Raw genomic sequence first — 13,985 nt, 5'->3', positions numbered from 1 at the left:
GAGCCCATAAATGATGCAACGATGTTGAATAAAACACACGTTCTTCATAACGGACACCCTTGGTTTATACTTGATTTTATATTATCATTCGGCTCAAAAGTCACTTTTTTTTAACCCGTTAATGTCGATTACCCATTAAAATTTAACAGCATTAAAACACTCTATTTTTGTGTTTTCAGTCTAGATATCTATTGAACACAATCTTGATGCTAACAACGATGCATCATAAAGCAACTCGTTTAAAATTATTTAACGTTTTCATGTGGTATATGTTTCATTATTTTTTTCTCATTTTCAATTAGTCAAATTGTACCATTTAAACCGTCGACGACGTAAAACCTTACGATTAATGATCAATACATATATTTATATTTATTTATGTTATTTATCCGACTATGTCCTTGTTCTGTAAATTACTTTATAAAACACAATATTTTGTTTTCAATTGTTTGCACTAAACCTTGGTTTAAAACTAATAAAATAAGTGAAAATATATAATAAATGTTTTAAGATATTTTTCTGGTTTCATTGATCTGCTGGGTTCATCATAATTATATCTATGACTAATACGTATCATACTATATTATTGTCCATACATAAGAATATTACATAGTATATTTTATGTAAATCTGTAACTTTTTCTTTATCAAAGAATAATAACTATGCGACTGACTTGTAACCGTATTGTGCTCTTGTGTGGGTATTTATATATTACTCCTTTTGTGATTTAATCATAAGTATAAACCTTATATGAGACCTTATTATTTCGTATTTACATATTAAATTATAGTTCACTAGACAGATGAAATATTTAAAATCTTTATGGTGTATTTTTTCCCGCTGTCGATAAATGTCTAAACTTTGATGTTTAATAAATATTTAAACAGTAAATCTCGCACAAAGAGATTCTTTTGTAATATTTTAGGACTATTATTTTACATCAATTAATATAGTTTGTTACCAACAGTGTATTTATTTTACTAATTCAATCAATAATCGAGTACGTGTATTATTATAATAGTATGTATACAGTTTATGCTTGCTACCAGGAAATTAAAAGTTCAATTAAAAATTATCATATTGTTAAAACAGAGTCCATAATTTTCAATCGATAATGTGAATACTACGTATAATATACCTGTATGAAAATATCACTCAAACGAATAACTCTTGTTAGGTATGGCAAGCAACAAATCGAGTAAGATGGATTGGTAAAGTTTAGTCCGTGTCAAGAATGAGTATTCTATTCGGAATGACCGTATCGTATCGTACAGTATAAAATATAAATATACGAATAGAGCAAATATATATGTGCAATTACTTAATTTTATTGTTTGATCAAAAATCTAGTCTATACCATGATGTATTTCATTATCATAGGCGTGCGCAGACCTAAATTTCGAGGGTGCCTACATTTTTTTCGGGCCTTTTTCTTAACAAGACATATACAGATATACATATTTTAATAAATTATAATGCACGAATAAACATTACTTACATTATATCACATATCAATCAGTGGTATTACTAGTACCAACTACCAAGTTATATAATATTTCATTGGATATAGTTGAATTTAAAATCTATTTTTAAGATAATTGTGATATTTATTAATTATTTTTACTTTTGTAGTGAATAACATCTAGCTGTTATAATCATAATAAGTTTTAAGTTTTATCACGCAAATTTAAAATATTTTATGTTGTATTTTTTTTTTACGACATATTTTAGAAAAAATTACCATTTTTATTTTAGTAACATTAGTTAAAATATGGACCAATATATATACTATAGGACTTAAATTTTAGGTTCTCAATTACATGTCGGGGAGTGCCCAGGCACACCTGGAACTCCCCGTGCGCACGCCTATGTTCAATATAATCAATTAACAATTATATTTATAAATATTATAAAATAGTATTATTTATACATATAAGTACTTAAGAATATTATATCAGAGTTTCGTATATTTATAGTGTATATTATATAATTAGGAATTTATTTACTATAAAGTGTTAAACAAATAAAACTCGAGTTTTTTAATTTTATTGAAACTATATTCTGATTGGGTTTTGGAATGAAGATTAATAAACTTATAAGTAATATTTATATTTTATACAAATTTTAAATAGATATATTTGTTTTTTTTTTAATTTTCCAGTTTTAAATATTTTGATTTTAACGAATTTGTATTCATAAACTATTTAAAATATTTTGAAATTTAACTGATTTTAAAATATAATATTATTATTATTCATTACTTCAGGAGAATTCATTTTTTTAACTTTTATGGTATATTATCAGTATAATATGTAACAGTATAATGGTATACATATTTAATTGATTTTAGGGCGTATAATTATTATCAGGCTGGTTTATTATTGAACCCCTAACCCCCCACACTCCTATATAAGCCACTGGCCAACATATAAATGCCATTGAAATTTTTTTTTTTTTTTTTTTAAAAACAGTATGAAAGATATGAGACATATTATGAAGATTGTCATCAATGGCAATGGGAATACAATGCTTTAGTAGGAAAATTCTCTTGATATTTATAACATATTGATATACTATAGAGCATATGCATTTTAAATTTTAAATTTTTATGAACACATTTTCTTTTTGCATAATAGTTAAATAAAATGAAATAATATTCTTCATAATGTGCTAAATAAGGTTATTATTAAACTGTTATTTATTGAATTATAAAAAAAAAACTTGTAAATGCTATTATAGCTCTTTGAGTCTATCTAGTATTGACATGTGCTTCCAATGAATTTATTTTTGAAAAATTAATTTAATTATAAAAAACAGGCCATGGGAAATTAACTATTCACCGTTCGATGAATAGTTGAGAGTATTCACACTTTGTGACATTCACGACGCTCTATTTACGTCTACGCATTATGCTTCAATATAAAATATTATATTATTTATAATAATATGAAATATTGACTGTCTTGTGCGGTCATATATTATTATTACATTTACATAATATATATACTAAATTGTCTTCTACGCAGAATCTTTTTCAAAATGTATGAATTTATGTTACAGCTAGCTATATCGCGCAGAGCGATTTACTAGGCATGCTTATAGCTTATCCTCATTTTATTCTGGAGACTGGAAGTGTACTTTTAATTAAATTTGGATTTTTGAAATTCAATATAAATATAGTAGGTATATGTTTAAAGATTACATATTTTTAAATACAAAATATATTTGTATGCTAATTAAAGTAAGAGCCGCGTGGTGACATAACTTCAATTTTCAGACCTCTTTATTTATTGTAAATATGTCGTATTTAAGTATACAATATAAATATATTATAAACTTTAGAACACTAAAAATTAGAATTTTTATGAATTGATAATACTCATTTAGAGATTAAGGATTTTATAGGTGAGAGCATGTTCAAGGAATCATCGTGTAGATAATTGACCCAATCTCTTTCTGTTTATCTAACCCATTGGTTACAGAACATGTACAGACGGCGGCGCTGTTGCTAAGCCAAATTTCAAACGTTCTTAATATTTCACCTATACAAATAATTATTCACTACTAATGCCAGTGGCGCCTAATTCATATGCCATGCGAAGCGATATCTTTACTTCTTAAATGGGTTAATCATATAAATTGGGTGGTTGAAACAACAATTTTAGATTTCGCTTCATAAAAAAGTCTGGTGTCACTGACTATGACTGTATAATATATTATTATATGCGATCCGTTCGCAAAATATATCTTAGGGTTTTTTTTTTATATTATATTTACGGCTTAAACACATACGTTTAATAATAATAATATTTCCGATGACATATACGTAGGCAATATAATATTATTATTATTTACCATCTCCATTTTCGTAGTAGATTTTTACACCGATAATACCACTCGGGTTTTGGGTCAAAAACTTTTATGATATTTTTTGTTATCATCATATGTTTTTATCTGATAAAAAAACATTATATGTGTATATAATATAATATATGTTTTCCGATTAATGCGTGTTATATATAATAATATTGCACCGCAAGTGGGGTATTGACCTGTAATAACGTTTGGGCTGATTTCGATCATTTTCTACTGATTTATATAGGTACATTACTTATACTTTTTCAGATCGATATAAAGCGTGGTGTTTGCAAAGCACATATTATTATTTATTATACCTAAACCTACCTGTAAAGGTTTGACCAGTTGATTCAAAACTAAAATTGTACTATGAATAATTGTACTATTATGAAATAGTGTAAATATGTTGGTGCTTTAGAGTATGGGTGTCTTCGTTATATTATAAATATTCATTCATAACAAATTGGTAATTAGATATTACGCTAAAAGAGATTAGTAGTATAGAAAACACACGTAGTACGTACCTATATTTATTTTATTAAAATTTTATAACCAATGTGTCGTGTTGAAACATAAAAAACATAAATATAATATAATATATTGTTTGTTATTTTGTAGTGGCGTATATTATATTTAATATGCACAGTACCAAATAAATTTAATTATTTGTAAAAGCTGTACTCGAGTCATCTAATTCATCAATTTTTTATCGCGAAATAAGACGATACTGTAATCACTTTTTTTTTATTTGGCTTTAGTTCTAAATCTTTTATTATAATATATGTGTGTATAGCTTGATTTTATAGATTTTGCTTAGTTATATAGTTTAAGTTATAAGTGGAGTAAAAAGATGTGTAGCTACTAACCATTTGTTGTTTTATTTATGTTTTCCATCCAATCCTCAAGTATTTTGTGACTTTTAATAACTCGGCGTGCTCTCTTGATTAGTTTTTGTGTATGATTGCAACGCAGTTTATTGTAAATAATTCGTATGCTGATAATGTTAACGTCGTGGTATCAATTTATTGGTAAAATCTCATTTGTTTTGCTATCATCAAATGTCCTAATATTAAACATTATTATTAGAGGGATTCGATACCAACTGTTATTAAAGAGTTAAACATAGGCGACTTTCTATGTGCATATGTAATATAATTAGTGTAGCTCTCCAGCATATGCACACACATGTCAATAACACACTATACGAATTTTAAATATATTATTTATTTTACTCAAAATTATTAATTATAAATTCCTTACAATTTAATATTAATTTTTTTACATCAATATTATTAACATTTTAAAACCTAATTTTTAAGAGTTTAAGAGGTCAGTTTAAAAAAAGTAGAAAAATTTTTTTTTAATAATTTTTTTTGAATATTCGAGTATGTTTCCAGCATTTTTATCCCATGGTTTGGGTTGTTGGTATATTTGATATAAAATAAATCTATTTTTATAGAAAGACATACGGCATCGAATCACCAACACAACAGATTATTATTAGGGATGGATGGGCATTATTATAAATTTTTATCTGAAAATACAATACGTGAACTACAACAATGAGTTAACAACAACTTCACTACTCGTTTTTGTACCACTAATAATGGTTACAGCCAAATGTACTCATTTTCACGATGACATAATAATATGCTGCGCATGGCTTTGAATGATATTAAATGTATTATTGAAGATATTATCATAATTTGTTGATTTTATTATTTTTTTTATATAGTTTTTATGGTGCAGTAGGTAAAAACGTGACTAAAATTTTAAATGAAACGACTTGTCGTTAAATGTCTATAAATTAAATGGACGTGACGATTATTGTACAGATAGCTTCTGAATTACATTAAATTAATAGTTGTTGCAATGTATCTAATTACTTTATGTTGATAATTCTCGCATTATAAAGTTTTCGAAAAACAATTAACTTTTTTTAATCGATATATTTGTATTCGACAGTGTTTTGTTATGCTACACACCCCAGTCATCTAATTTTTAAATAATTACGGTGTTTCAAATATATATATATATATATGTATTTCGTTTTCTAATAAATAATACAAATTTTGTTATACTTAGAAAAATAACCACTCCGATAAAAATCATATTTATTTGCAAAAATATATTGCAGCGTAATTAATAATTTAGTATTATAATCAAATCGAAATTAATTTAACCCGCGGTTGGTGTCGCTGTGAGAATTTCGCTCACACAATTGCCATTTTAAGAACCACTGGTTTAAATATTATTGGATTTTGACAATAATATTATATGAATGCTTCCTAGAATTATTTACGATAATGATAACGGAAAAATATTAAAATTTATAAATAAACTTACAAAGTTATCGGAGTTCAATGTTGCCGTATACGTAATAATTCCGTGTAATTAGCGTTGTACTCGCCCGTCACTGATCGCCTTACCGTATATTTCATAGTTATTATACCGTTTTTATTTTTGGTTTATTATCTTATAAATTATTATACTATAGCAGTCTAATATTGACATTTGTCAGTATCGTAGTTTATTAATTGTATGCTCACACGTGTATTTTAATAGGTTAGCGAAACGCTAACACGGCACTAACGGTGTAAAAATATCAACGACACCAACGACGAGTTAAACACAATGAAGTATGTCCCGCCGACTTCTGTGTCTACACTGGTTTCAACGATATACGTATCGTATAGCTTTAATTATTACTGTGCACCATAGTTAAACCATAGCAAAATACGTCTTACATGCAGTGTTGCCGAGTCGCCTATAGAATAATTCCTATTGTGTTAGAAAGTAGAAGTAAAAACGTACTTTTTATTTCGAACGTACCTGTGATACCTTTGATTAATTTATTGGTAGTTCCTTATATTGTTATTTAAATGAAAAATTGATTTTTATATTAAATTTTGAATATCATATGCCCTGTGGGTGTAAGGGATAAACTATTTCACTGTAATCGCCACATTAAACTAAATGTCAGGAACATGTTTATTTTACAGTTACTCCATGACTCTTTTGTTTTAAATTAGTAAATTCTCATAGAATACCATGTTTATTGCTAAGAATAATATTTATTTACCCTTGCGTTTCATTTTTCTCTGATATAGATAATGTGACAATAATATGAAAAAAAACTGGGTGTACTAGTATGATATTATATTAATAAATTAATAATTATTTTTCATAATCGTACGAATACGATTTAATTCAAGATGTATTACATATTTACATGGCCAATAAAAATTATAAGAAACAAAATATATTAATGACAAAAACAAAAGTAAGTACTTGCGCAAGTAAAAAAACGAAAATTTATTTGTTATTGAATTTTACAAGCTATTAAAATTATCATTTTTTATGCATGATTATCATGGCTTGTTATTTTTACTTAAGAGTTCCTATCAGTTATTATTTTTTCCCTAAAATTCTTACATAATATCTTAGATATTGATTTCATACTTGCAGAATTCGGTTTTAAGTTTTGAATAATGGATATAAAGTTATAACAAAATACAATCTGGATTAGATCAACAAAAATGTCAAATATACCTTTTGTGAATAAAAATAAATTACAAAACTGTACACGAAGGTTTTAAATTCTTACTTTTAACATAATTCTTAGTGAAATTGATTTTACAAATACATTTAAAAGTTTATTTATTTTTTATAATGATAAATAGGTAGTTAAAATGAATTAATGAATTAATTACTTTTTAAGCTATATCTTATAAATATTAATATATAGTATTAGTTAATTAAAGAGTGAGGCACTTTTTATTAGTTTGCAAAAAAAAAAAATAATAATTCATATTGATATAGGTAGAAACTTAGTTTATTATAACATTACATTTTTATCACTTTGTTTTTTCATTCTTAAAATTATAAATTTAAATATCCGTTTAATAAGTACACCTGAAAAAGTTACAGCCATCTTATTTACGTGTAATTTATGTTTGTTTTTCTACGCTTAAACAAAAATATTAAACATCTTTTAATTTAAATAACAAAGCATAAAACTATTATTATTATAGAAAAAATAACGAAATTTAAATAATATAACCTATATACACGTATTTATTGGATTATACGATTTGTTTTTACTTAACTTACTTCAATACTTAACTACAATAAGAAAACTGTATTCCATCCTATAGCCATATTTATTGAGTGAAAATCACGTTACTTGTAAATTCAAGTTTATCGTATTACACCAATGCTATAACTACATATACTTATAGTTGTAGTACGTGGTGTGTGTCTTACCAAAGGAATTCACTGACTTACTGTGTATACTTCTCGTCTTTATCTCCCTAACCCCAGAATCTATCTTTTATGACCTTTATAATATATTTATAGTGCTTTGCGAAAATTCTCTCTAGGCATATTTTAGATATTTTTTTTATCACGTGTTTCTATAGTTTATATACATAATACATATATACACATGATTCGTTTTTTTTTTTTTTGAGAATATCATTCATAATTTCTGTTGTAGAACTGTGTTTTTATAGGTACCTATAATATATTGTTTTTTACTAAATTCGATATTATCAATCTTCATTATATACTATCAACTACAATACTTAGTATTAATATTGTATGGTATTATATATACGTATAATTAATTCTAAGTATAAAAAATGTAAAATCGTAAAGAAAAAAAATAATGGCTCTATAAAAAATGTATTTTGAGCCATAATTTATATACTATTTTATGTGAGTTTTTGTTATCTATCCTTAATCTTTAAATAAGAAATGAGTAGTTTATATTCAAGATTTTGCAACTATAATTTAATGCAACATAAATAACTACAAAAATGAATTGTTTAAATTTTAATGATTTTCATTAGCGTTTTATTACTAACTTTGTTTCGGATATTATTTTTAATACAAATTTCACAAACACTGTGAAGGTTTATTCTACTTTAATCAGGTGTTCTATTGTCTAAATGTAAACAAATATACCAATGTTTTAATATTTTTTAACTTGGTTATGAGTTATGATTTTATGAATTCAACAAATTAAATTTCAGTGGTATAATATTATTCTTGTTATGTACCTAATTATTCGCGGTATGTTCAGTGGCAAGGCTTTTGCGCAATATTTTAGAAGCAAAATAATATTGTATTGTAAACCATTTAAAAATCAATTATGGTAAATGTAATTAATTCTACGGTAGTATGCCAGGCAAATTCAATTGTTTAAAACGCTGAATTCTGTATTTAAGTGAGTGGTTGGCGGTCAATAATAATAAACAATCCATTTTGTACTTAATTATAGTACGATGTGGTGGACACAAGTTCTGGATAAAGTTTTCCAAGAGGATTTTATTAATAAATACTTTTGTTGTATATGTAATTTTTAATTATACGTTTATTACATTGAATTATTATTTGATCAAGACAAAAACATAACATACTGATTGTGATTACTGATATTATTTCTTATGTACAAAATGGTGATGATAATATTATTTATTATTATTTTATTATAATATAATATATACACATTATAACGACACTATATATTGGTCGGAAGTGGTCGACACAACAGAAACGATAAATATATTTAACACTAACATTATATTAATAATTATTCAAATTTTAATGATCTAAATGAAACTTCCGACACCACATAAAGTTTTTAAAAAAAACATAACGAAATCGATAATAATACACAAGTATATAATATCGTAAATATAATAATATAGTATCCGGCACTGTACACAATAATGAGAAAACGAACAGCTATAATATAGGAAACATTTATACACAGGTCACAGACGCAAAACAAAACTATACAACATCAATGGATTGGTAATAATAATAATAATAATTTTGATATTACAGCTTACAATAATAATATTGTATACGACAGAAACACGTATAGATCATAAATCATAATAATATACATTATTTTTGTACGAGTGAGAAATTCAAGCGGCAAGGAACGATACGGAAAACAAACATCGATAGGTATAAATATTTACAAGCACGTATTTTTTTTCCGTTATCTTATGTTATAATAGTTGTATTAGTAATAATATATTATGATGATAATAATTTATAATGTGTGTTTTATAAAAAAAAAAAAAAATAAAAGTATTTTTGACATGGCAAAAACCACTGCCGTGAAAAACGCGACCACCCGCCCGAATCGCGTCTTATGTCTATAACGGTAACGATAGTAATAATAATAATAATAATACGTGTGTAATATATATTTTATCATTATATATCTCTCTCTTTCTGTCTCTCTCTCTGTCTCTCGTTTAACGCATCATTTAAACTGTCGACACGCCAACGTTAAACAGTCGAATACCGCGTGGCAGACCGCGATGATATATTTTCGGTAAACCTACGCAATAATATTAATAATAATAATAATAACAGTAATAGTAATATTATTGTGTAGAAACAAAAACGAAAACCAAGAAATTCACTTGACGCGCACAGTATAATATAATATAATAATACATATTATTAATAACATTAAAGGTATCTACCTACGTACAATATTACATAATACGTCTTACGGTGGTGGCGGCAACGGTGACATGCGTTTTTTTTCTTTTTACAACGATCATCGTAATATTATTATCATATAATTCATACATTTATACATTTTAAATAATATTGTCGCGTAAACATGCGCGTAAAGTGTAGTTGTATAATATTATTAATAATGATTTCGGTCGTGTGTGCGCGTAGCCGTTCATCTGGCCAGTTTGACGACGCGAGACGGCACGTACACGTCGGTGACCAACAGCACCTGAATGGAATGGCACACGAACAATAGGAAAATTGGCAGCAGCCTGGTCACGGCGCTGTTGCTGCTGTTGCCGTGTTGCATGGCCGCCGGGTGTTCACCTGTCAAAGTCGGTATTTTCGTTATCATATTATTATTATTGTTATCGAGGCCCGGGTTTGCGAGCGAAAGAAAATCAATTTAAAGATATGCAAATATTTTTACAAGGAAAATTATAATAATATATATATATCATTTTTTTATATTATTATTGATTGCTGTGTAATGAAAAAAATAATGTAATTGACACGTGATTAAAATATTTTAGCAATTATAAATTTAGTATGGTTTTAATATAATTATGTAACACTCTACGTGTACACAATGAGACATTATATTTTGACCTTAAAATAAATACCGGTAGGTATAATGTAAAAAGGGGATTTTATATTTTCAAATTTATAACTTCAGTGGTTGTCATGGAATACGCCCTTATAATTTTAAAAACTACATAATGTAACTATTTTCTCAAACGTTCATGCGATATAAAATTATAACATTGCAATATATTATGTAAATATTTATGTTACCTATTTTGCAGAAATATGCAAAAGTATATACAATATATAGATTAAATTATCATTAGAATCGAAACATTATGAAACATTTTACGAGAATTGTTCTAATTCAAATATATAAAACAAATTCATATTTACATTATATGAGTAAATCCAAGTCATTATTGTGGTTATTATTACACTCGCCATTGTCGACGTAATATATCTATGTAGCATTGTAGCTATACCAGATTTCATGTTCTAAAAATTATATGTTTACTACATGGACTTTAATTTCACTGTACGCGTTCAAATATGTGGTGTATATTAACACAATATCAAAGATCCTTATAATAACCCAACATAAAATATGAACTTTTGATTTTTTTTTGAAGTATAAATAGTCAAAGTCAAGAGAAATGAAATTGTTAAAACATTGGCAGTTAAGATAGAAATTGTTGAAAACATCATTATGCATGAATAATAATATTTGTTCATAATATATAGGCAATATTACGCATAAGGTCCTTTATATATTATTACACTACGATCTATACTCGAATTGAAAGGGGTAGCCGCAGGCGGAGGGGTGTTGCTAAGGATTGACGGTTTTTTATCTGCACGAATTTGTCCACCCCCTCGTTAATAACGTTGAAAAATCTAATTTTTGAAAATTTATTTTTAACTTTATAGTTTATTGGGAAAAAATTCATCTGTATTTTATAATTTACAGTTTATTTTATGTTATTTAGATTCCGTAATAACTCAACTATCAAATCTAATAGAATTCTCGAAAGTATCTTCTCCGCTGATAATACAGAGAAATCGTCTGAAATGGTGCTATTTTAGATATTAAAAAAAAAAAAAACAATGGCAAAGCTGCACGTTAGACGGTGCTATCCGATACTTTTATTGAATCTCCTGACGTTTGCTCCTTTGAAGCATTCTTATTTATAATATAAGATTGTCTATATACTACAAATATTCATGTATGTATTTAAAAAAACAATAAAATATATCGAATACCGACAGTAAATAACCATTTTGATACAAGACGTAATTACATTTTTTATCATGATTTCAGGCCGTATTTTATTAAACTACGGAAAAGTCATAAAAATAACGTATTTCAATTTAAAAGAATACTCTGTGTTCAATTTTAAGACTTCGTAGAGGTGAAGGTAATTAAAATGTTTAACTGCTGCCCAATATGTGTTTTTATGGAAAGTAAAAAATACGTGGTTATTTTACGTATTATAAAATTAATATAAATCTCTATTACATTACACAGAGAATGAAAATTAAATGAATTTCAATAAAAAAATTAATACATTTTAATATTATTAAAAGTGGCGGGTCAATATAATTTTGCGTCTATGATATTAATTATTGATATTCACGTTTTTACTTATGCATATTTAGTTATTTACAAGACTATATTGTTGGCATAGGTGCGGTGCTGTAAATTTTAACTTGAGATATTTTTATTAAATTCAAAAGTAGACCTAAATAAAATATATTAAGGGATGCATAAGTCGTAAATTGAGTCTGCATGTAATGTATCGAGGCTGAACAAAAAGTATAGTATTGAAGGATAAAAACGTGAGTGAAATCGAAGATGAAGAAACTGATTCAGAAAATTCCTGTTGTATTTCTGTGACGGACAACGGTACTATAATAGACTAAGTATTGAGTGTATCCAAATGTTAGAAAACTCAGTAAGTAAACATTTTTATTTTATTTTATTTTTTTTAACTACAAAGTTCGTGGATTGAATTGTATAATGGACCAAATAAGCTGTCAAACTAGAATTTTGAGTATTAATATAATAAAGGTTTAACTGACGATGGAATTTTCCAATAATATTATATTGATAGAAACCATGTTTAATTTATTATCACAGCCTTAGTTTTTGTTCACTACAATCGCGATAAAATATTTTGTCAAACTATAAAAGTTATTAGTTTGCTAAACAAATTAACTTTGTTGTTGGATTTCTCTTAAATAGTTTTATACTTAAAGCTTGCGTCTCCAATGAAAAAAAAATATTCAGTTGCCTTTTTATTATATTTTAGAAAATTATAAAAAATTATTATTGGTTAATTTTATTTTGATATAGGTAAGTGAATGACAAAGGTCGGCACGATAAAATATCCCAGGGCTCTAATAATTTTCAATCTGGCACTGATCGTATTAAAACTCATAAAGTACTTGTCTGAAATTCGTTTTTTACAAATCACAATATCTTGAAAAATTAAATTAAATCTAAATGTAATAATTTAAGAGAAAAAAACTAATAAACAACAACAATAAAAAATAATAAAAATAATTTTTTTTCAAAAATATTGTTTTGTATCGACTTAAAATTATGATAAAGAAATATTTTCAAAAACGTTTAAGTTTTCAAAAGTGATGATTATATTTGACGTTAAATGAATCACTTCGTGTTGAACTGAGATTTTTTTATAAAACTAGAGACATTATTTTAGTAGGTACATATTTTGATAAACATTGACGTCATCATAGAACTCATGTATCACATATTATACACACAAACACGAAATAAAAATTAATTTTTTAATAACGATTGTGGTTTATATCGACGATAGAGTTCTACTTTATTTATTTTTGATGAGAATTGTAAATCAGTTCAACGAATGGAAATTTAGGTTACGACCGGTCCTCCGTCTATGTAACTAATTTGTTTTTGATCGACTTTGTAATTGGATACGAGTATTTGTATTTTGTATTTTTTTTCATAATTAATCTCTGTAATGGAGTGTAATCGCAAATTACTTTGGCACGTGCAATACATTTTA

At 26.2% G+C, this 13,985-nt stretch overlaps 1 protein-coding gene across 1 annotated transcript in view; it reads right to left on the bottom strand.

Moving 5' to 3' along the window:
* Nucleotides 1-9,333: 9,333 nt before the first annotated feature.
* The window catches only part of LOC113561131 (protein amalgam-like), a 244,807-nt gene continuing 240,155 nt past the window's right edge, over nucleotides 9,334-13,985 (bottom strand). The window contains exon 5 of the mRNA XM_026967363.1: nucleotides 9,334-10,731. Within this exon, the coding sequence (XP_026823164.1) occupies nucleotides 10,577-10,731 (155 nt within the window). The 3' untranslated portion in view covers nucleotides 9,334-10,576. The remainder of the gene's footprint in view (nucleotides 10,732-13,985) is intronic.

The sequence above is a fragment of the Rhopalosiphum maidis genome, chromosome 4 (genome assembly GCF_003676215.2).
Source record: "Rhopalosiphum maidis isolate BTI-1 chromosome 4, ASM367621v3, whole genome shotgun sequence".
NCBI classification, from domain to species: Eukaryota; Metazoa; Arthropoda; class Insecta; order Hemiptera; family Aphididae; genus Rhopalosiphum; species Rhopalosiphum maidis.
The sequence above is the reverse complement of the archived record's forward strand: the minus strand, read 5'-3'. Positions and strand labels throughout refer to the sequence as shown.